Source organism: Falco naumanni, chromosome 9 (assembly GCF_017639655.2).
Source record: "Falco naumanni isolate bFalNau1 chromosome 9, bFalNau1.pat, whole genome shotgun sequence".
In the NCBI taxonomy this organism is placed as follows: Eukaryota; Metazoa; Chordata; class Aves; order Falconiformes; family Falconidae; genus Falco; species Falco naumanni.
In genome coordinates this window covers 49,863,877-49,887,158 of record NC_054062.1, presented here as the reverse complement: position 1 = coordinate 49,887,158, position 23,282 = coordinate 49,863,877, and the positions used below count along the sequence as shown (strand labels likewise).

Genomic DNA, 23,282 nt, shown 5'->3' with positions numbered 1-23,282 from the left:
CTTGGAATAAACAGTGTGTTTTATACTATTATTATCCTATAATGAACCACACTTTTTATAAAAAAACACATTAAGACATAGTTGCATTTTGAAAACTTTATCTTTAAATAACACATCTTTCCAAAAAAAACAGAGTCCTCGCATACTGAGGTAAGACTACACTCATCTGTTAGGTGTGATTTTACCGATTTTTTTTTCCCAGCACCTGCTGCCTTTCCAATTGTTTTAGTTCTGTTGAGCAGTTTGCTTCTCTGATGAAGGTAGCAACAGTCATAACAAGAAAAACAAGGCAGACTGATTCATTAGTTTATATTTAATAAATAACTTCTTATTTAAAAATATGCTCTCATTTATTCACAGTTTCAAGTCTGAAAAAGATAATACTCTTCTTAATTCAAACACAGCTAAAACCATTCACTTTCTGGGGTAAATGAAGCCCCAGTAATGGCTAACATTTGCAAGAGTCTTGCATCAAAGCGAGAAAGGCACACATTTCAGTGCAGGACAGCAATGGTGGTAGAAGTGGCATGTCCACATATTCAACAGAAATGTCCCTTGTACAACTCTGGGCCACGTTACCGGTTGAAGTGTTTCAGTGAAGCCTTGCTCAAAGTGTGTTTCCATTAAATACCAAACCAGAGCAACTGTGAGATTACATTTTTATGCAAAACATGTGTATCACTGCAAAGCCCATTATCTGTAGGAGATAAAACTCAAGTTCTCCAACATGAAAAATTGTTGTTTCTATCCTGAACCCAAAATTGGCTTTTCAAAGAAAGAAACTCTAGTAACCGAACCAGTACAGAGTCCTCAGGATAAGAAGGAATTCCTGTTCTTTCCCAGATGTACAATGTTAATGATGTAGGTGATATTATCACCTTCAACAAATACAAATGACATGGGAAAAGCTACTGCTGATCCCATGCGTGGCAAGGCACTGTTTCTGCTGGTTTGCACCATTTCAGTCACTGAACTCCTCCGTTACTACCTTCAGCATTTTGAGCCAGCTGTTCCAGTAAATTTAAGATTACCTCTATTCGTTCTAGCAGGGTCATACTTTTGTTAGCAGTTGCACGCAACAGCAGGGAGTAAACTTGCTTGTTTGTTTTAAGAACAACTTCTTCTTCATTAATGCCCCTAAAAAAGAAAACAGATAGTACAACCTATTAACTTTAACCACAATATTTTATTCCGCAAATTATCAAAACCTATTATTAAATGACAACAGTGATGACTATCCCTGTGAAACCACATGGCTGGTGTTTTGCTGCGAGTCTCTTCTTGCCTTAGTTCCTATCTCCTGCCATTTCACAGCACTGCAGTCAGAGCCCCTGCTTATACTGCAGGAGGGATAAGCCGTGCTGATTTTTATTCAGCTCCAGTCTGGCCATTTTATTAAGTCATAATCCAAAATCACATCATAAACCCTCCAAAATCCAGGTCTAGATGCCAAAACTCTGCACTTTTGATAAGTTAGTGTCTAACCTGATCGTGCCAAATGCAGACACCTGAACAGTCAGGGGACACTGTCTGTCTGCTCCTGTGCCATTGCCTGCTGCTAGCTCTCCCCTCTAAACCACTGTGGACATAATTTTCCTGTTCCACGACTGACACCCATGACCTGGCCTCATTCTCTCAAGTTCCATACACCTAAGCTATTTCCCTACGATAAGGGACTTTTCCATGCTCGACACCTCTACAGAAAAGAGCTTTTCCTCTTCTTGCCAGCCCGCAGTCTAAGCTCCCACCAACTTTCCCCATTCAACAAAGACTGTAAATCACTTATTGCACACATCCTGGTCTTCTGCTTCAGCACCATCACCCCCCCCCGTCTTTGCCACCCTGCTCTGCTACATTTAATGTCCAAGACTAATAAGTGACCCAAACTAGAAAAATGAAAAATAAAAATGCTGCCATTGATACGATAAATAAAGCACATATGTGTACAAGCAGCAGTGAGTTTAATTGTAAATGCTTTGGGCATTACCATGAAAAAGTGAAGCAAGTCAAATTCATAAAACTTGGCAGAAGCCAGACAGGTTTATTTATTAAACAGAACAGGTAGTCAATAAAATGCCACTGAAACACAAAGTATTTCCAGGATAAGTTAAAAGAATTCCCAGAATAATTACTTTCAATTACTTCTTCCCTCCAATTTACATAGCCAAGTTCAGTTACACTTGTGCATTTAAATTTTAGAGGGTAACACTCTGATTTCATCCAGTTTTATAGCTAGTCTGCAGGTTTCGCTATCAAACATTAATTTCACCTCGTTCTCCTGTTCTCTGCCAAACTGCATCTGAGACCCTGAAACAGATTTTGGGGGCTCCAATTTCCTCCCTTTTCAACCCATTATTAAAACAGAAGGCAGACGTTACCTTCCTGTCCAAAGCAGAACTGAGGAAATGTACACAAGGCACTCAAAAGGTTTAACAAAAGGTAGTTTTAAGCTTAGCCTTGATCCATTTTAAAAAGTTTCACATGTTCTAATAGTGCCACTTCACAGCATCCAAACTGTAACTCGTTCCCTATGTGGGACCTTCAGTACAAAACTCCACTCAAGATAACGATGAAAAAGTAAACGGGGGGAGCCCCCGAACAAAAACAGAGGCTTTTTGTTTTACAACACTTACCCACATTATGAGACAACAGAACTAAAACAATTTGCTCTGTTACTTGGGCCATCTACTTGGTTACATACAAGTTATACTCCAGTCCTCTGAATGTCACACATTCAGATTGCCACCTTGTGGCAGCTCTTTTTAAAAAAAGTGAAAGCTCCGAACACTGCGCCTAAACCAGCGCCAGGGAAGCACGTGGGATTTTTCCTGTCTCACGGTTTTCTATTCACAGCCTCCTCCTATCAGCAGACAACTGACTGTGCAGAGTGAATGCATTTCACAGTTTACTTCTAGCGAAATAGCACTTGCATCAGCAGTGCTTCAATCTGAAAAAACTATTAAGACAACTTCCAACAATAAAAGAATTCTCTAGAACCGTATACTAGAACTAATGCCACATTTTCATAAGCTAACTTTATATAACATTAGAAACAGCAACAGTATATTGCTGTAGCTTCTGCAAACACATTCGCTGCTGAGGGAATAAGTTATTGTCTGGATCCCAAGGGCAGCACCACACACACTCAAATCAGACCAACAGAAGAAGTGGTGTAAGGAATTAGCTGCCACGCCGAATCCCAACAACACTTCAAGGTCAACACAAAAAGGAGAAGCCACGTTTGTTCTGAATCCCAGCAGCAAGACAGAAGATTCTTTTTTCACTGCACAATGCCATTAGGCATTAGAAAATTCTTTAATGCCAGTGAGTATCTTCCCAATACAGCCCCCCTCTATTAACAGCATTGCTGATGTGCCCACATTTATTCTGAAGTATTCTGCTTGCTAAACGATGCTGTAGCCAATACATTTTATTGTCAAGGCAGATGAAGAGATCATCAGTATGCAGTGGTTTCTCCCCCGCTAGCTTTCAAGTGCTCTGTCACAGACAAACCAGTGTCAGTTAAGATAAAGGACACCACATACATGTAGCTCATTCCCCGAGCAGTTTGATTACAAATAAAAGACAACTAGAATTATGCCAGCAAAATTATGGCAGTAAAAGTTAAACTGCTTTGTGTGTGAATTTATACCTATGAGGGACGTAGGATTTATACCCTCTAAAGGGTAAGTCAGGTATCACAGAGCATGATGAAGCATCAGTGATTCATAACTGCACCAGGCACTTCGGGAGACTGTTACAAACCATTGTTTTCCCATTTGAATACAGCCATTCAAGTCTGATTTTTTAACTCACTCAGCCCTCGACTGCTATCAGAAAGAGGAGAGAAAAAAGCTGCCTAGACATGCTCAGTAAAGGTGTTTCTTGGTTACATGCAAAACCACATAAAACATTCAAAATTTAGATGGTTAAGGCATACCTCAGCTCCTTCTCCACACAGAAGAGTGCGGTATTTATTCTTCTATGGAGGTGACTGTTACATGGTTAAGATACATACTCCATATGAATTTATGGATTACAACCACACCTACACACACATATCAAAGTTCAACTTACCCAATTTTTTTTTTTGTTGCGGTTAACAATTTAATGGACTGGAGGAGAAGGAATGACATTCTGGACTCAAAAATACCAAGCAGTTTCAATACTTCTTCTTTGTTAAGGCCAGCAGAGGAATCATTAGGTGACACATTCTCAGCAGTACTTTTATTCTCGCTTATCTACAGAAAGAGAAAAAAAACAAACCACAACCATTTCAGTGAACTCCACCGTTTAAACACAGTTCAATCAAGTCAGACAACTGCACTTGCAGGTTAGCTTACTCTTTACAGAAGTGGTACCGACACCCCAACTGCTATGACACCCTCTTTATGAGGCTTCAGTTGTTAGCTCAGATCTACGCTGCACACAGGTTACACCGACTGCTTATGTTGTCCATTGGAGTATTCAGTTATAAAAATATCAGGAAATTATGGACCTGACTGCTCAATCTGTTGCTCAAATTGCTAGCAAGGGATGAACACCAGGTCAGCATATATTCCAAGTAATTATCGAGGCATCAAGAACCTATTAACACTAGCTACAGATAACCTTCCACATTTTAATAGTTCAATATACTTTATAGAGAGAATTCCCATTTATATACATTAAGTTCTTTAAGACTACTTCTAACAGATAATAAGGGATCTTTTAAGGGATAACAGAGTTGCACAGAACCCCATTCACTCACTCAAGCAGTATACATGTTTTAATCCATCTCCAAATTATGTTCTAGAGCAATTTTTTTTTTTTAATCTGCTTCCACTTAAAGGCTAGACAAGAACTGCAATAGGCTCAAAGCCTGCCCACGCTATTTAAGCAACTAGCTCTACTGAAAAGCGACCAAGCAGTATCTTAATTGCCAAATAACGGTTTTACAGGAATGCAAGAGAGACAAGGGAGCAAAGAATCACACCACTTGACTTCTGTTTACCTGTTCACTTTCTGCCACAAGCTCCTTTCTGATGAGCTGGAATGCACCTTCGGTTTTTGCCATTATATCTAGGGCCCCAAACAAAGTCTTTAATTTCCCAGCACTGCTGTTCTGACCTAAAAAAATAAAAAATAAAATTAAAAAAAAAAGGTAAACATGACACAAATGGGTTATGTTACAGATTGCACTTTCTTCCATCCCAATTAAACAGTTCCCACAACAGAAGTGTGTACTGTTCTAGTTAACAGAACACCAGTAAGGTAAAAAAAAATCTCTTCTCTCTTGAAAACTCTATTCCAAGGAGCAGATTAGTCCTGCTCTCATATACACAGTTATCTAAAAATGAAATTTAAGAGCTAATGGTTGTTTGAAAAGCTGTTGTAGTAAGACAAAGCCAGACTTACTCGCCATCTGGAATTCTGCAAATGCCACCCTTTCCAGCTGCACACGAAGGAACTCACAGGGTGCATCCTTCAAGAGTTGGAAAAGTCGTACTGCTTTACTGTAATGAAGATCAGCAAGTACACGGTGTTGCTTCCTCAAGTGTTCATCACCAACCTGCACTCAAATTAGGGTACATAGTAAATCCCAGACAGTTTGTATGTTCGTGAGATAACCGCGAGGAAAAAAAAACACCTGTGTAGGTTGGTACACAAGGTGTCCACAATCATTCCTCACCTCACTGCATCACGGTTTATATGAATGGCTGCACGGTTCTAGAACACATCACCAGCACACCATCTTTGAAGTTATTGTAATTTCATAGCTAATGCTAACAAATTCACACAGAGTAGAACTAAGTCAGCCATAAAGAATACTACTTTGGGGTTAAAAAATAAATAAATAAAAAAAGTCAGTGCAGATTTGCATGCTGCTTTCTAAGACTTTAATAAATTCTGTGCTAAAGTTCTAGCAGAATGCTGGTTGTTTGCATATCAGAAGAGTGGCTTGGACACAAAACCAAACCAAAGAAAATATTTATCATCAATGGCTTCTGTTATGAGAGCATGGAACTACTTAGAATAGACAGAACCATAAAGGTCAATACATTCTATGAAGGAAAGACTACACTTAAAAATAACATTATATTTCACAATGATTTGCAAATCAAGCATCTTAAATTTCTTTGGTTAAATCATGTAAATAAATATATCCCAACTACAGGTAGAAGAATACATATCAACCTCCATGCACACAGACATGTTACGTGTGGAACCTATGCAGAAAAATTAAACAGTTTTTACTAATACCTGGTTTCTCAGGCAACTGTGGTACATTGAAGCAAGCCTGTGGTGGATGGTTGCAGCCCGATACTGGCAGAGAGGCTGTCGTGCAGACACCGTATCAACGTCGCAGTATTTCAAGGATTTCATCATGGCTTCACTAACTTCCTTCTCTATCTATGAAACAAACCAATAAGATGTAGTGTGGCTACTCTGAAACTAGAACACAACTATGTGCAAGTGTAAGAGTTAAATCTGTTTGTGACACACACTTTTCATTAAGCAAAACTTTAAAAAAAGGCAAGTCACTAAATGTTTTCTGTTTTCCAAGAAATACTTCACGAAAGTTTTTGAATCTAATAAACATTTGGAAGTTATTCCAGTATCAATTTTTTTCACTGTTCAGTTTTCCAGGAAGAAAATAATTTTTTCAGATGTTGCCACAAACGCTCTGTATTACCTGTTCCTGAGCCTTCCTAGATAACGGAGCATAATCCTGCTGTAGAGTTGCCATAGTGAAATATGTAGTAGACAGCTCCCAGTTCACAGAATCCCACACAGCTGGATGCACGTCTCTCTTACCTAGTGATCTTAATGCCTTCAGGTAGTAATCAATAGCCTGCAGATGACAAAATAATACACATACTTATTACTGCCTGTATTTATAGCAGCTAGTAATTAGTTTCCTTACGCTCATTCTCAAGGAAGCATTCCAAAACACCTATCTGAGCGTTCTTCGGTATTTTCTTTACAACCATTTTGGTCCTAACTTGAATCCTGAACAGGCATTTCCGTCTCCCTTGTGCACGGTACTGCAGTCCGTTAAACACCAGGATCTGAACGGCACTATTTCAGGGCAATGGAATTAAACCAACAATACCGAAGCCTACAGAACACCGATTAAGGCAATACGAAAGCAGAAGAGGTATCTCAAGTTATTATATCAAGGCTTACAGACATTTACAAAGATATTTGCACATATTCTACAGTAGAAGACAAATTAGGGTATGGGACATTCTAAAAATAGTATGATGTTACCTTATTATAATAAAGGGCCTCTTCTGGGGAAAACTCTCGTTTGAAGTCACCTTCAGTTGCACAGTGGGCTTGAGCACAGATTCGCATCAGCCTTCCTGTGTTGCACAGCAGAAGAGCAGCATTGGTTGCATCATCAATTGACTCAAAATTCTGAATTCCTTCTTCAAAGCAAGAGAAGCTTTTCTTCCAGAGTTGCTGTTCTGTCGTCGATACGTTTTTACTCACTAGGGTTAAGACACAAGGCTTACAGTCTCATCCAAGTTCTTTAAAGATACTGAACAAACACTTCCACTATGTTCTTTTTCTCATAGATGACCTTTTAGAATTTAAGGGTAGTAAATGATTCTGAAAACCCAGTTCTGGGAAACTACTCTTAAGAAAAACTCAAACATAAGAAAACTAATGCCCAAAGTGCACTATCACACATATTACACTTAAAGAACTGTGGTAACATGACATAAAACCCAGGGGAAATAAGCAGGATAGAACAGCTAATTTTTTTTTTCTGTAGTAATATTCAGGGTATTGCAGTTGCTTTATAAACTTACAAGTATGAAAACAAGTATGTACGAAGTGTAGTGAAATACGAAACAAGTAAAAAGTGTCTTTTACAGACAAGTGAAATCCAGTATTTCAGCTTATACTTCAGCTAAATGGCAGTTCTACTAAAACACAGATATGATGAAAAATTACAAAATTGAAGTCCAACACAAAATCTTTCAAATACTAATTGGACAAAGGTCTCAGAAAACAGCTAGTATTTGGGAGACTAGAGCTGTTTAAACTGAACCACCAGCATCTAATTTGTTCTAGTTTATTTAACTCTTATTTGTAGACACTATCGGTTTTGCTTTCAAAAACAAAAATCTACCAAATACTTTACTGTGCAAAGCAGCTTAGGTAACCTCTATTCCCTCAAAAAAACACACCAAAAATAAACCAGAAGAAAACTTTCCAAGGATTTACTTGTCAGCCAAAGAATTCTTTTGGCTTTACCGAAACTATTCTTATGTTTAAATTAATCTTACAGTTGTTAACGCCATGCTGGGTTTAACTGAACATCAAGAAAGCAACATGCCCTCCCTTTTATAACAAAGTTGGTTGAAAGTTGCTGTCCTGTTTTTTGAAGGTGTTCTACCCACTGTAAAGGAACTTCTCCAAAGCTATAGATCTCATCACTCAGTTTAGACTTAATTTACAAGTTACAGTAGTCTACTGTAGAAAAATATTTACAATGGACATTAAAGTTATTTTTGTAATTGATATTGTGTACTTCCTACAGAGTTCTTTAAATGTTTTCTTTATAATTAGAAATACACAAGACTTCCAGCACAATCAGTGAACATGATTGTTTTTGCAGTTCCATGAAATAGTAAGAAGGGGGGGGGAGGGGGAAGAGTACTTGCCCACTCTCTCAGTCTGCACTGCAGCAGCCTGGTTCATGTAAAACACTCCAATCTCGTTCCTGATATTGCCCATCCTCTTTAGTACCTGTATATGTTGCTCTGGATTTTGGTTTTTTAAATTGCTGAAAAGTAAAATTTCATAAGCTGCTTCGTAACATTTACAGCTGATGGAAAGTTGGCATTCCAAGTCCGTAGACAAGTCCGTAGCCCAGGCAAATGCTACAAAACAAACCAAAAAGCCTGCATGTCAAATAGTATTTCCAAATAAACTTAAACCTGTGATAGTCTAGAAGAAAATTCCCTAAAAGATAACCAAATATAAGACCCATGTCAGAATGATCCCACAGTTTCTACAGGTAAGTAAAATTTACCCATTACTTAAACAGTTAGTATCTAAATTTAGTTATTTTACAGCTTCAGGCATGTCATACTGACAGCCTCCTTACGTGTGACAGGCACGATAAGCTTTCTCTGAAGGAAACTGAACTGAAGCATAATAAACCCTCCTCCAGAAACGTTGCTAGTGCATGCTTTTGAGGAAGCACAATGCAATTACTTATGTCTGTCACATAACCAAATTACAGCAGTTATCTTGTAACAGTATCATACCTTGGCACCTGGATTCTCTATGAAGACTGTGTAGTATTTCCTGATCTTCTTTTGTCTGGTAATTATATTCTTCAAGATATGCTGCTCTGTTGTTTGCATTTTGAGCAAGCATTAATTGGATATCTCCACAAAGGGTTAAACACTGACAAAGAAATACTAATACTTCAGGAAGCATGCTGGCGCAGAGACAACAGTAGGTATCTATTAGAAAAAAAATCCCATGGATGAGGGAGGGGGGAAAAAAAAAAAAAAAGAGAATTAAATGTCAAAAGGTTTGACACAGACTGACAATATAATTGGTTTTTATGTTACCTGTCACACTTATTCTCTGTATGCACACAACATACTTTCTGCTAAGAAAAATTAGCCTATTTTAAAGTTACAGCTGCTCTACCCAGCTGACAGTTTCAAAAGAACAACTATGTTGTCCAAGATGAACAGTGAATTTGATAATTACAAATGCTAATCTCATATGTGACTAAAGGAAAACTGACTTTCTACAGATTAACTCAAATGAGTTATAGCCTGAAAAATTCATTTCCAAAAGGTACAGCTGAAAAATTCATTTCCAAAAGGTACAGCTGAAAATTGATTCTCAAGTCTTTAAAAGACTGAAAACTGAAGAATGCTTTGAGTTATTGATAAGCATATTGATTCTTCATCTTAAGATCAAGACTCTTGCTTTATAAGACTCCTCCTGCCCCAAGCCCTACAAACACGGGAGCAAAATAGCAGCACTGCAGTACTAAGCTAACAGCATTTTCCAACTAGTTACTCTCATTATGGTAGTAATATTCTAAACAGCCTGATTTTACTTTCTTCATTTTCCTCAGTAATATTTGAAATTTTAGAGGAGTATCCAATTCAGCTGATGAACAAGTTTGGTATTTTTGAGAGTTGGGAATATATCTAAATGAAACAGGAACCACCAGGCACTTCCAGCAAAAAAGCATCTGCCTGCAGTGATAGCACTTCGACCACAGAATATTATCTTGGTCTTGGCACCAGAACAACTTTCCCAACTTCAAGTCTTCTGAAGCTCCAGATATGCCCAGTCTGTCAACATGGGAACATCTTTCTACCAAAGGGAGACGAGAGTTATTCTTACTACAGACTTCCCTCCCGAATAAGGAGCTAGACACTTAGTTAACTAAACGCACAGTTGTCAGACTTGTCACTGCACACCACTAGGATAAATCATGCACATGAGAAGTATTTGATATCGTGAAAGGTATCTACAGGCAATGGTGCAGATGACAAAACACATTCAAGCAACTTACCATGGCACTGTAAAGCCAGCTTGATGTATCGTAACGCTCTCCCATATTTCTGTAGAATCACAGCAGCATCAGATAGGACATAATAAGCCCTCGATGATTTCAGAATGAGCTGGAGTTTCATTTTATATTGCCACGATCCAGGAATCATTCCTGACTGACTGGAATGCTTACCCTTCTGAAATGAGCCCACTGTAATGCAACAGAACCTCATTAGTAAATCTCATCTCCATAACATATGTTAGAGGTTGGACATAATTCATCAGCATTCAGACAGAATGCAAATTGCCTTAGTACAGCTCTGCACAAGCAGAGTTACGCCAACTTGTCTGCCACTACATTTTTCATCTGCAAAATGGACCCAATACTTTGAACTTTTCCATGTAGTCCACTGGTAGCAGGATGCTCAAACATAGTGAGCACAGAGCCAATGCAGCTACCCTCTCAAACTTTAAACCATTTTTGAAATACAGATGCAACAACCAAGACTATTCCATTAGACAGCAGTAGAAAAGAACAAGAAAGCCATGGGCATAACGTGTCATGTTCTCTGCCAAATCCTTGCAACACATGCTCTGTTTCTGTATGAACAGTCTCAAAGTGAGAAAGCCTCCATTTGCAAGTTTAGCTTCCAGCACAAAAGGAACTGGATAACCTGGTCCTTTCTGCAAGGAAAACCAATGTCTGTCTCACGCTTGTTTCAAGACATCCTCAACATAAGAATATGAAGGTTCCTTCAATGCTGCAGGGTTTGGTTATGGAACTGGAAAGAACAGGTGACTTGGCTTTAGACATACCAAAGGACAGAATTTGGTCCTGACAGTATCTGCACGCAGAAATGAGTCTCTTGCTCACAGGTGGACATATAAGGCCTGACCTGCAAGGCCACTCTCTTTAGTAAGTTCTAGAACTACGTGTTTATAAGAAAACCAAATCTAATACGGCAACACCTCATGCAGTTAAAGACATAGAATGCACACATACTGTGTCCATATACCACTCAGAAGTAGTTCTCCAAGCTCAAAATTCAAGAATTAAGAGCACTTACCTTTTCTATACATATGTAAACATACACATGTAGCAAAGAAACTATATAATCTGCATCACAGGAAAACCCACATGCTGGAGAAGCAGAAGTTTCCCCCTTATGTTTGAAATATTTTTCTCTAGGTTGAATTCAATCCTTATGACCTAAACAAGCAACACCATTGCTACTTCAGGGAAGAACTCCAGCACAGATCCAGAAATTAAGTTGGGGTTTTTTTGGCGGGGGGTGGGGGGGTGGTTGGTGTTTTTTTGGTTTGGTTTGTTCTGAGATCTGTACAATATTCAGCTCCCACATCCCCCAGGAAACACTTGTTTCTAAACAGAAAAAGTTAACCTGGATATTCTCCTTGCCAGCTGGCAAGAGCTGCAACATGTTACCAGTTCCAAATCCTGAAGGCAGAAAACAGAGCCTGACTGCAGGAGAGCTGAAATCCACCCACTGCTCTTGCTGAGCTGCCCTAGGTGGAATTTCTCCGTAGATCTTGGTAACAATTAGTCTCACGGTCTGTATTAGCAGTACTGCACATGATTTATGCAAGCTGGGCACAACGTAACTTTCTGATGGAGGTGCTAAACTCCTTGGTCTTGTATGTGATAAAAACTAGGAAGTATGTGTACATGTCCAGGTCACTGACATTCAAGAGAATCATGAAATTGGAAGAGAAATATGAGAACACAAACTAGTACCTCAAAACAGAACTTGCTTATTATTTAGAGATTTTTGAAGGGGGAAGCAAGGAAAAAGGAAAGAAGAAAGAATTGTACAAACATGCAAGACAAATTTCTTCCTGGGTTGTGCTTGTAGGGCTTCTCACCCTGCAGAGAACTCTAATTTCAGGAGAGTCTTTCTTCTTCTACCCTTCTATGGTAATCCAGAGAAAAAGTAAGTAGACAGACTATAGTCTGAGACTTCTGTATTTCGAGTATTTAAGCAAAAACCCCCTATCTTTTACTTGCTGCTTCCTTCCACAATTGTAGATGTACAAGATAGAAAACAAAATCCTAGTTAATATTTGATACGCAATTCAGCAGCAAACATGATGTAGGAGAAAAACCTGCCAGAAGTGAGAAGTCACAAAAACCCCACAACTAAAAACTATTTTAAAAACAACCCATGCAATTTGTCATGCTCCATGTATCAAACCCCAAAATACTAAGTCCTTATGGAAGTCATCTGCAAACTACATCTAAATACAGTCCTGTAAATTATGAGTTTACTAATATGATTGCTTTGATATGCAAAATATCCCAAATGACCTATTCTTTTCATATTTAAAAGGGAACAGACTGTTCCTCAATTTTCAATATATTACTTTTGCTTAGGCAGCAGTGTCATTAGTGACTCTTAAGTACACTGTTTTGACAATCAAAATAAAGTAGCAGCAGTTTGTGTTGGCACTGAAAAGATCTTACTTGCACAACAATACAACTTACTTTTGTCCAAAAATAATGCCATCTGTTTTTCCAGACACTCGGGACCACCACTGGTGGATTCATCTTCATATTTCAGTGGGATTGGAGTGCTGGGATCAGCTGCAGGAAGGTCACCCTCTTTTTTAACACTGCTGTCAACAGACTTCAAGCCCTGCAAAAAGAAGAAATAATTTAAGTCACCTTAAAAGCAACATTTAGGAAATACAGAATACATCAAGAATTGGGTACTAGGTGAAATATCACTAGAAAGTTGACTGTAAACTTACCTCCAGGACATAGTTGAGCACTAGCCTGCAGCGCTCTTCAGTGCCATGGCAGACAGGAAACGCACAGCTAGGCTTCATGGAGGGGGCACAGGGAAGGAAGGAAAATGTTCAGCAGAAGAAAGTTACTGGCTAGAAGATGCAAATGAGACCTAGTATTAAGGAAATGTGTTAACGGAACAGCTGAACTTGAGACTAAAAAGTGTCACAGTATTTCTTTCCTTTACCTTGGCGAGCAATTCATATACCTAGTCATTTACTTGGTCTCCCCTGGTAATCACAAATAGAGATGTCTCTATTCCATCAGTAGTTACAAAAGCATCCACAGACGGTCTGCAATGCAGATCTGGGAGGATAAGATTCAATACTGCAGAAAAATAATTTCTTCAGCCTATACATCAAAGCTGCACTTTTGTCACCTTTGAACAACTCAAAGCTTTGGGATTTCAGGGGTGGTGGTGGTGGGGGAGTTTGTATTTTTGTTTTTTTCTAGGATTGAGTAGAAGTGGGAGGAGAAACAAGAAACTGAGTACTTCTGCACCTGTACAAGTTATTGTGTTTTCAGCTGATGGACCTTGCAGCATTAGAAATTAAGATGCAATAACAGTTACAAATTTATTTAGGAAATTTTGTTCTTTGCTACTCAACACAGACATTAGAAAAAAAAGGTTTAGCTTTTGACCAATGAGAGTAACTTCACAATCATATCCCTATATAGGTAAGACAAGTAAAATATCAGAAATAAAATGCTATGAACAATTTCTTCACTGACCTTCCCAGTTTCTCATGTTCCTGTATTTTGTTACAATAATAATACACAGAAAGTGCAACAAAGGTAGCACTATTACACTTCTGCCAATTCCTTTATCAGGCACATGTATGCCAAGAAAGTTTCAGGAATACTATGGCCACGCACCCAGCTATCCCCTTAGACACAACATGTACATGTGTGCAGAGTGAAGCTTCACCTCTTCTTTAAAATTAACTAGAACCAAGTTTTCAAGGAAATCAATTGCTGTATTTCGATCAGTTACCTTGGAAAGACAAGGTGGAAGTGAAGTAGCTGCTGATCTCAGAAAAACACTCAAACATCAACGTTGCTCCAGAAATAAAAGACTAAGATACCCTAGCTATCCACACAAACTCGTGGTCATCTACAGTGCTTACCCATAGCCACAGTTGGCCTATTTTCTTACTATTGCGATGGAAATAATTTTTCTGTAGCTTGCTATGCTGACACAAAGGACACATGCAAGATAGGGGAAAATCTACATTAAACCTGCTATACTTTAAAGTTCAAAGACCTCAAATTTGATGAGCAGCCCACCAGAAGTTTTTTTCCCCCCACTGTCTTGTCTTCAGGTTAACTGAAGCACAAAACAGGTAACTGAATTTCAGTAACAAACCTTGCTACATGAACTGAATCTTTCAAGAAAGCCCTTTAAAAATATCCACAGCTTTACTTACACGGATCCGATGAACAGACTTGTACTTTTCTGGTACTGATAACTCCCCAACAGATTTGATTACAGCCACTGCTTTATTGTCATCTGGCGGATCAGAACTGTTACTGTAGGAACCGTTTTCATCACTGTCTGGCATTTCTTCCTCTTCCTCGCTGTAACTTTCATCAGAATTTCCACTTATAGGGAAGTCTGTACCGTCTTCCTTTTTAGGTTCATCCAACTGAAAAAGCTCTGATAACATGTAGTTTGCTGAAGCAATAATCTTTTTAAATAAAAGAAAAAAATTGGTGATTTATTTTCAAGTTATTTTTCTTTTGAAAGGCAACATCAATATAAATTGCCTTAGAACAAGGAGTGTGCATACAAACAGGTGTTGATAACCTGTAAATACAGCCTGTACACACACACGCATTGTATGACCATATCCTTGAGCACTGAACTTTAAAGAATATTTAAGGAGCAAAGCCTTGCAGACAGTATGTTGTTAAATATCCATATATGTGCATGCAGACCCTGCAATCAAGCTTGCCCACACTTGGCTTCATCCCCCACGTTACAAGGTCTTTATGTCATTTTGTAAGCGAGGGTGTAAAGGTAAAATTGGGAACACAGACCACCTTGGGCCAAGACAGCTTTAGTTTGTTTGTTTTTTTTAAAAAAAGAAAAAGTAGTAAGGGCAGCTCTATCACACTATTCTATTCTTTTCAGCACCACCCTAAAAACTTGTTTATTCACATCTTTTGAGGATTGTCTCAAACAGCAGTTATGCTGCCTTCCAGAGAAGCTTTTACCTCCTCCACTTTTGTTCTAACTCACACAAAAAAAGGCAAAATCTGCTGTAAGAGAAAAACCCAGCAGCTATCTTAGTTGACAGTAAGGGGGTATTTATCCCTTCTCTTCTCTGGACTGCTGCTGCATGGAGAAAAATGAAGTAATGAAAACTATGTTCTGGTAGGGATAAGCATTCAGGGCGTTTGCATTTCATTTCTTCCCGCTTCAGTTTATACACTGCCAGAGTTTCAGAATATGTCAGTGAATGAGCTCTTAGATATAAACATTTAAAAGCTATGCTGTAGCAGCAGCAGCATGCACAGTACTAACAGTTTAGAGCGTGAAGAAATCAATTTCAGCTTCTCCAAAAACAAAGAACACACTGGAACTGACAACCATAAAAGATGTAAATTGAAACTCAAGAGGTCAAACATGAAAACAGCACACAAACGGGATATACTTGTAGAGGTAACTAGCTTGCTTTTTATAGTGAGAAAACAAATAAAACTATACAGTAAGTCAGGAGAAATACAATGCACACTGGCAACAGCCTAAAACAAGGAGCATTACACCCCCTGCTTCAGTTTGGTTTTATACAGAAATAAAAAGCCTTGAGGCAAGATGTACCAAAGTTCAACCTCATTTCTTGCCTAAGTGTACTACGCAGTCCTGTACATGTTGCTCCATAACCTCCTCCCATTCCATTCAAAAAGAGACTGAACACAAACAGCTGAAAGCCAACCTGGTCCAGCATCAGACTGCACTCCAGAACATTTCAACACACCCATCAAAGACTAAGTCAGCAAGATGAGAAATATGTATACACACATACACACACTTTTTTCCTCTAAGAAAAGTGCTTAGAGAAAAGGTTATTTTGGAACCATAACACACACCTAACAATTAAACCAGTAAGAACAATACAATAATAAACCTTACAGTAAGTGTTAAGCCCTTTTCTTGCTACCTCAAGTTTTCAAGTAAACTGAACTCTTGCTCAGACAGCTCTCACACTCCTATCACTTAGAATTCTGACACTAAGAGACGAGTCAAGTCTGCCAAGAAAATTGGATCAGATTTAGTTTAAAAAAAAAAAAACCCACAGAAAAACCAAAACACAAACCAAACACAAATATATGCCTTGAAGTGACCTGCTTTTGTGCACCTGGTCCCCAAACTGGAATGAACAATTTTGGTAAGTGCTTAGGCTCCACCCTTAAATCACTGACTCTTGTGTAGCTCCAGGAAAACACTAAGGAACAGCTTTCAGGTTTGGCCTTTTGCATTTAGGCACCTTAGGAAGGATGTAACAGCCAAAAGACTTGTATTATTGCTTCATGCACACACAGAGTGATTACGTCAAGGCCTAAGTTCTAGAACACATTTTTACACTGAAATCTCTGGCTTCTGAGATGCCTTTCCCCGCCCCCCCCCCAATGCTGAACAAGTGTTGGGTGAAGGACGTGCGATTAACTCCCCTGATATGCACCTGAGCAGGTGATTCATAACTCCTGCATTTTACTTCCTGAACATTCAGAATATGAAAAAGTGTCAAGAGTTATTTCTAAAGCAGTGGGGTAGCCAAGGCATAGGGGGAAGGAAAAAAAACAACCAAAAAAACAGTGACAAAAAAACTGTGCCCACACTGCCGCCTTCTGCTTCGCAACATCTTCTCTACTTCTGACTTCAAAAAAGGTATTACATGTAAATAGCGGGCTTCAGTGGCATTACAACAGCACTGTTACTTACAGTTCCTGCTTCTGGCAATAAATGGCATGTTCCAGTTCCTGGTTCTGCTGGAATCTAGTGAGATTGGACCAGAATACAGTCCAGCAATTTCATACAAAATGGAACTGAGATACAATTTCCCCACAGTAGCCCTGCTATATCATGTAAGCATGTTAAGTAACCCTCCATCAGAGCAGCAACCTTTCGGCATTAGCCATTTGGGTGAACTGCCAACCAAACAACATTTTACACTTCTTGTGTATTTTTTGAGGGCTTTTTGCTTTGTTAAAAAAAAAAAACAAAAAAAACAAAAAAAACCAGCGCTCAGAAAATTACTTATTTTACCAGGCCGCTTTCTGAACCAGTATACAGCTGCTGAGAGAAAGCAAAAGAGGCCACCACTGTGCAGGAGTATGAATTCCATTAACCTACTCAAGTAAGGACTCTCTCCTGCCCTATTAAAGAGTTACTTAGAATTAAAAAAAAAACATATAGGAAAGGGAAAGCGATTCTAGACTGATCAAGTTTAGAAAAGAATAAAACCCAGCTGTTAAAGAGCGAGTATTACCTGTTCTAAAAGCTTGTAGATTACAAGAAGCAAACAAAGGAAGGATCTCGTGCAAGCAAAAAAAAAACAACCACACAAACAATTTTCAAGAGCTTCTAAAGAGATTTTGAGAGCTTCCCACAACTTCAGAAGGAGTCTAAAAAATACTTATTAGTTCAACTAATACATGCCATGTTCCTCTTGTTATCTACTTTAAATACAATTCATATTTTTCACATGACGTTTTTGAGATCAATTTTCTGTTGAAAACAGCTTAAATCTAGACCACTTACATGTAAATGAAGACAAACTTTGGATTAGATTTTAGTTTCAGTACAGGTATTTCTTTTTTACATGTATAACGTGTTGCCTATAAATAGTATTAAGTTACCATGCTGGTGTGCTGTAGCCTGCACAAAGCAGCTCCTGCCTGATAAACTTCCAAGCCTCCTGTCTTTTGGTTAAACATATTGATAGCATTCTGAACCTACAGATTTCTCAATTTAAGACAAGGAAAAGATTGTGAATAGACTTAGTCAAAATACCAACGAGAAAGTAGCACACTCCCTTATCTTCTGCAATGAAAAAAGAAACTAGCACATCTGGCAGCAGTAATACTTTAAGACATACACACATTCCCTACCTCCCTAAACTTTAATAAACTACTTGTCTGTCAGAGCAATTGGATTCCCGTCTTTCTTCGACAAGAACCAGAATCAGCTATGTGGAATAAAGGTCAGTACAGCTTCACCTTCTTTTCATTACTTACTGCTTCTGAAACTACAGAGCATCAAGGTACCAAAGGCTGACACCAGGTCTAATGAAGAGGTAAGAGTTTAAGGGTCTTTTCCTGACTCTCCCATCTACCACAGAATAGTTGAGGTTGGAAGGAACCCCTTGAGACGGCCTAGCCCAGCCCAACCCCCCTGGCTCAAAGCAGGCGGCTCAGGTCCACATCCAGTTGGGCTTTTTGTACCTCAAAGGACAGAGATTCTATAACCTCTCCGGTTAACCTATCCCAACATTCAGCCACCTTCAGAGTAAAAACATTCTTATATTCACATTTTACACTGTCCAGCTAAGATCTACCTTAGCGCCTGTGTAGCTTCCAAGCACAAAAGGACTCCTCGGGAACGAAAGCAAGAGAGCAAATGTAATGACAAGTTCCTTTTTAGAGCAGGACAGAAGCAATATTACATAGCAATGCATGTCAGTGAAGGCTACGGCTTAGAAATTGATTTGTGCTTAAATAGAAGCCCCAGAGTATTTTTTTTTTTAAGTTTATAAATTCATTATAATTTTCTCCCTTGCAAGGAAAGGAGGAAGTACCACACAATATATTACTAGGTGTATTACGATGACAGCATTTATTATATTTACAAAAAGTTACAAGAAAACATGCAATTCTTACTTGAGGATGTCTGCCATTGTCCAATAACTTAAGACAATTCAGGAGCAATGTCCTGATAGTGCCATAGTGTTTCTTGTTCTGGTTTTTCTTCAGCATCATATTGCAAGCAACTCTAGAAGAAGGTTGAACAAAATCATGAATCACAGAATAATTTCTTTGTGCTAGAAGAACTGTAAATGTACCCAGATGCAAATGTAGATCTCCCAGACTTTATGATGGGTCTGCAAGACTTACTTAGCAAGAGTGTAGTTTACACTGAGAAATGGTGAACAGAAGAAAGTCTGGTTTGATTTTGTAGGACTGCGGCTTACCAAGCTTATGTGTGAAAGACTACTTTCATTTAATGCATTTTTTAATTGTAATGTACTTTTTGGTCTCAATTCTTAATACAACTGCACCAAGAACTAAATATTACAACAAAAACTATAAAAACTTACTTGTACAGAAGAATTGCCACAGGCATTGTAAAAGGGTTTTGGTATTTGTCTTCTGTCTCTTCACAAAGCGTGGTTAGGTCATAAAGCTTTACTATATCACTCCCACTTGCTGAAAGGTAAGACCTTTCATTAATCAACCTGGCATTAACATAAAGCTCTTCAAATAGATCTAAACCTACTTACCTTTAAACAACCAATAAGTATGTCCTTCTTTGGTGCAATTTGATTTCAGAAAAGATAAGATATTTTGAGCAATATCTTTTATCACTTTGGTAGAAAAATTGGAGTTTTCCAAATTGGGAATATCTTCAGTCTTGATCATTTCATATTTCTGCAAGGAATATATCAAGATCAGGAGGGTTTTCTGCTACCTACCTCCCAAAAATCTATAGAGCAGTGTCTCTACCAACTGCTAAAAGAAACAAAAGGCTACTATTTGATACAGTGTCATGATAAATTGAGTTAATTTCTATGATTTACTTTAAAAGCAAACACATCTTGATTACACTACTCAGTAAGAGCTTTAAAAAGCTTTTAAACATCACTTTCGTGACAAACATGGTAACTGGAGAATAAAAGGTGAAAAAACAGTAAAGGTGCAAAATCTAACTATATTTGGGATAGACTTTTTAGTAGGGCCTGTAGCAATAGGACAAGGGGTAATGTTTTTAAACTGAAAGAGGGTAGATTTACATCAGGTGTTAGGACAAAATTCTTGACTGCAAGGGTGGCGAGATACTGGAACAGGTTGCCTAGAGAAGTTGTAGATGCCCCATCCCTGGAAGTGTTTAAGGCCAGGTTGGACAGGGCTTGGAGCAACCTGGTCTACTGGAAGGTGTCACTGCCCATGGCAGGGGGTTGGAATAAGATTATCTTTGAAGGTGCCTTCCAACCCAAACCATTCTATGTCTACTTTGATGAAACCCAGTCAGCCTAGTAAGCAACTATACACTATCAGGTACAACAGAAACTCAGCTGATACGTGTGGTCTACTGCAAAATAATCAAACTAAAGTTTAAAAAGCATGCATCTACCTTGACAAGTGAACACTACAGATTTTAAGATGCAAGAAACATTATTTCTGCTGCTACATTTTTTATTTTTGCCTTCATTCATACATCAGGGAAAGAAGGAATCTTGCATGCATGGGAGGGAGAGGAATAAAGAGCATAGTATTTTTTAGTGGCTGTTGCAAGCTGTGTAGATACTGCTCTGACAAAGATTTACAAAAATCCTTTACTGCAGAATGAGAAGTAAGATTTTAAAGAGATGTTACAACTGGAGCAATTTCAGAAACAGAAGAACAGATTAACCATGCATAGTGCGAAGTGCCAGACTTACCTGAACAATGCCATTAACATGAAAGCACATCACAAGCTCTGGTACATTGCATATTAAGTTGTCCAACCAATAGTCAATTCCTGTCAGCACATTTATTGGCTTGTTGTTATCCCTAAGAATAAGTATTTCTCATGTTATTTAAGTCTTTATTTACTCTTCAGAAAATACTATGGATGTTTACCAATGGGATTTAGATTTGAGTCACCTGAGAGTGGATGGATACTAAAACAATTATTTGTGACTTGTTATAACAATGAATTATATCAAACACAATAGATGTACCAATCTCTCCAATGAAATACACTCACATTCCCTCAACAATTTTGAATTTTTACCTGCACATATACTGAAACTTTTAACAAGCTTCAGATGTCACACTACTACCAAGACCGTAAGTACTTATTAAGTAATACTAAAGGAATGGCAATATTAACTGCAACTAATTATAGCACAAGCTTTCTCACAGACCTTCCAACGTTCCTTGCAAAGCAAGTGTAAATTCCTATACGTGTCTTAAAAAGACAACAAATATACCGACCAAGTTTCTACTCATTCTTTGCCTATGCATAGGCAGGAACAGAAAGACTAGTAATCAAGTGATCAGCAGAAAGTATTAGTGAACAGTAAGACAGAACTTAGAAATATTATAATCACAAGTTTTAGGTATTTATACCCAACTAGAAGTTACTGAAATTCAGAATCCCAAGAGGAGAAATACTACTGCTCTGTTTTATAAAATTAGCAATAGAATAAAACTAAGGGCTAGATATACAGGAGTGTTTTAACACTCGGCATTCTCACTGAAGTCAGGAAAGGTTGCAAACCACAAGTACTTTCAAATAAAAGATTTACTTAGAGCCAGAAAAAAATCAGCAGAGCATCTCAAGTCACAGTGCAGTGGCATGGCATTGGGACTCCATTTCTGTTTTTCTGCACTTCACAATGCCATCACCACTTAAGTCTAAAGCACAAATTTTATTCTTTAAACTGCATGTAAAAATCGAGTGAGTCAAACAATGCAGACAGCTAAAGAGGAAGCAAAGCAACAAGTCAATCAAGGCTGGCATACGTATCTCATTAACTTCAAAACTCACCTGAGACGCAAGCTCACAGCAGGGTATCTCCCACCTCCAAATATAGGCATATTTGATCCTACTAACATGTGGATATCTTCAAAAGTCCACAAGATATTACGAACAAAGTCATTTTTAAGTCCCTTCATTAAGAGAGAAAAAAACGGTCTATAAAGCACTACTATAAAACTTGCTCTCTATGATACTCTGTGGAATTATGAGAAAGCGAGAAGCAAAAGCAGCAAATAAAAGACAGCACAGAATGAACTAGGCTACGCATTCACATTAACTTAAAAGACTGAGATTGCAAATGCCACAAAAACTACTTCTACAGGGGACTTAGTTTTTCTCTCTGTTCCAATTTAGACCAAATTTTAAAATGGTTGATTAAATTGGGGGTTCAGTGTTTGAGCTCAAATTTCACATATAGCATACCTGACTGTTTTCCCCGTCATTGAACAAAGTAGTCAGGTTTTGTTCTTTGGGGGCTGAGGCCACATGCCCCACTATATATGAGGGTTCAAGAGGCACACTACCCTGTGAAAAGCACAAGGATAAGGAGTGATTCTGCTGCTGAGGTAAAGTTAGGCCATTAAAAAAAAAAAAATCTGAACAACAAAAGCATAGAAGGGAAAACCTTTACCTCTAATATCTTTAAATAAATATGCACTAAACTACAAAAAACCTCTAGTCAGCGACTAGAATACTTCCTTTTCTACAGGTAGTACCAAAATTTTAGATTTTATATTCTCAGAGGCTTCGGAAAGAAATCAGAAAATTTAAAGAAACTCTTTATCACCCCAGAGTCAGCACCAGATTATCATTCTCCAGAAGTAAAACCTCTACCCCAATTAGTAGATTAAAGAAAATGACACTGTACAAATGGACAACAGCTCCTTTATGATAAACAGTCTGGTTTAGGCAATAGCTCCTCAAGAAGGCAAAAGAGAGAAGTATAAAGCTTCCAAGTACTGAAATATTTCACCACTTGAAACTATTACTAGACCACAACATATGAGGTTACAATTTTATGGATAACATAGCTTAGAGCCTTCCTACGTTAGCTGACAGTCATTTGGCATACCAGTTGGTAGTCTAAGCATAACTATAGCATCATCATTATACTAATGTAGACTGAATACAACAGATCTTTCAACCTCTCAAACATTAAATCAATTCCTGTATTGTATTACTCAAAAACGCCAGGAATTAAGTTTT

At 38.2% G+C, this 23,282-nt stretch overlaps 1 protein-coding gene across 5 annotated transcripts in view; it reads right to left on the bottom strand.

Annotated features, from left to right (window-relative positions):
* Nucleotides 1–298: 298 nt before the first annotated feature.
* The window catches only part of EDRF1 (erythroid differentiation regulatory factor 1), a 28,533-nt gene continuing 5,549 nt past the window's right edge, over nt 299–23,282 (bottom strand). For 2 of the 5 annotated variants that reach the window (XM_040606380.1, XM_040606385.1), the window contains 19 exons: nt 22,500–22,601; nt 22,086–22,207; nt 20,992–21,103; nt 19,834–19,981; nt 19,651–19,759; nt 19,214–19,325; nt 14,758–15,018; nt 13,294–13,365; nt 13,028–13,178; nt 10,550–10,738; nt 9,270–9,470; nt 8,661–8,879; nt 7,255–7,478; nt 6,677–6,835; nt 6,241–6,393; nt 5,398–5,551; nt 4,994–5,109; nt 4,078–4,241; nt 299–1,137 (listed from right to left, as the gene is read on the bottom strand). In XM_040606380.1, the coding sequence (XP_040462314.1) occupies nt 966–1,137; nt 4,078–4,241; nt 4,994–5,109; nt 5,398–5,551; nt 6,241–6,393; nt 6,677–6,835; nt 7,255–7,478; nt 8,661–8,879; nt 9,270–9,470; nt 10,550–10,738; nt 13,028–13,178; nt 13,294–13,365; nt 14,758–15,018; nt 19,214–19,325; nt 19,651–19,759; nt 19,834–19,981; nt 20,992–21,103; nt 22,086–22,207; nt 22,500–22,601 (2,940 nt within the window). In that variant the 3' untranslated portion in view covers nt 299–965. The remainder of the gene's footprint in view (nt 1,138–4,077; nt 4,242–4,993; nt 5,110–5,397; nt 5,552–6,240; nt 6,394–6,676; nt 6,836–7,254; nt 7,479–8,660; nt 8,880–9,269; nt 9,471–10,549; nt 10,739–13,027; nt 13,179–13,293; nt 13,366–14,757; nt 15,019–19,213; nt 19,326–19,650; nt 19,760–19,833; nt 19,982–20,991; nt 21,104–22,085; nt 22,208–22,499; nt 22,602–23,282) is intronic. The other 3 variants (XM_040606381.1, XM_040606382.1, XM_040606383.1) reach the window with 3 other exon arrangements.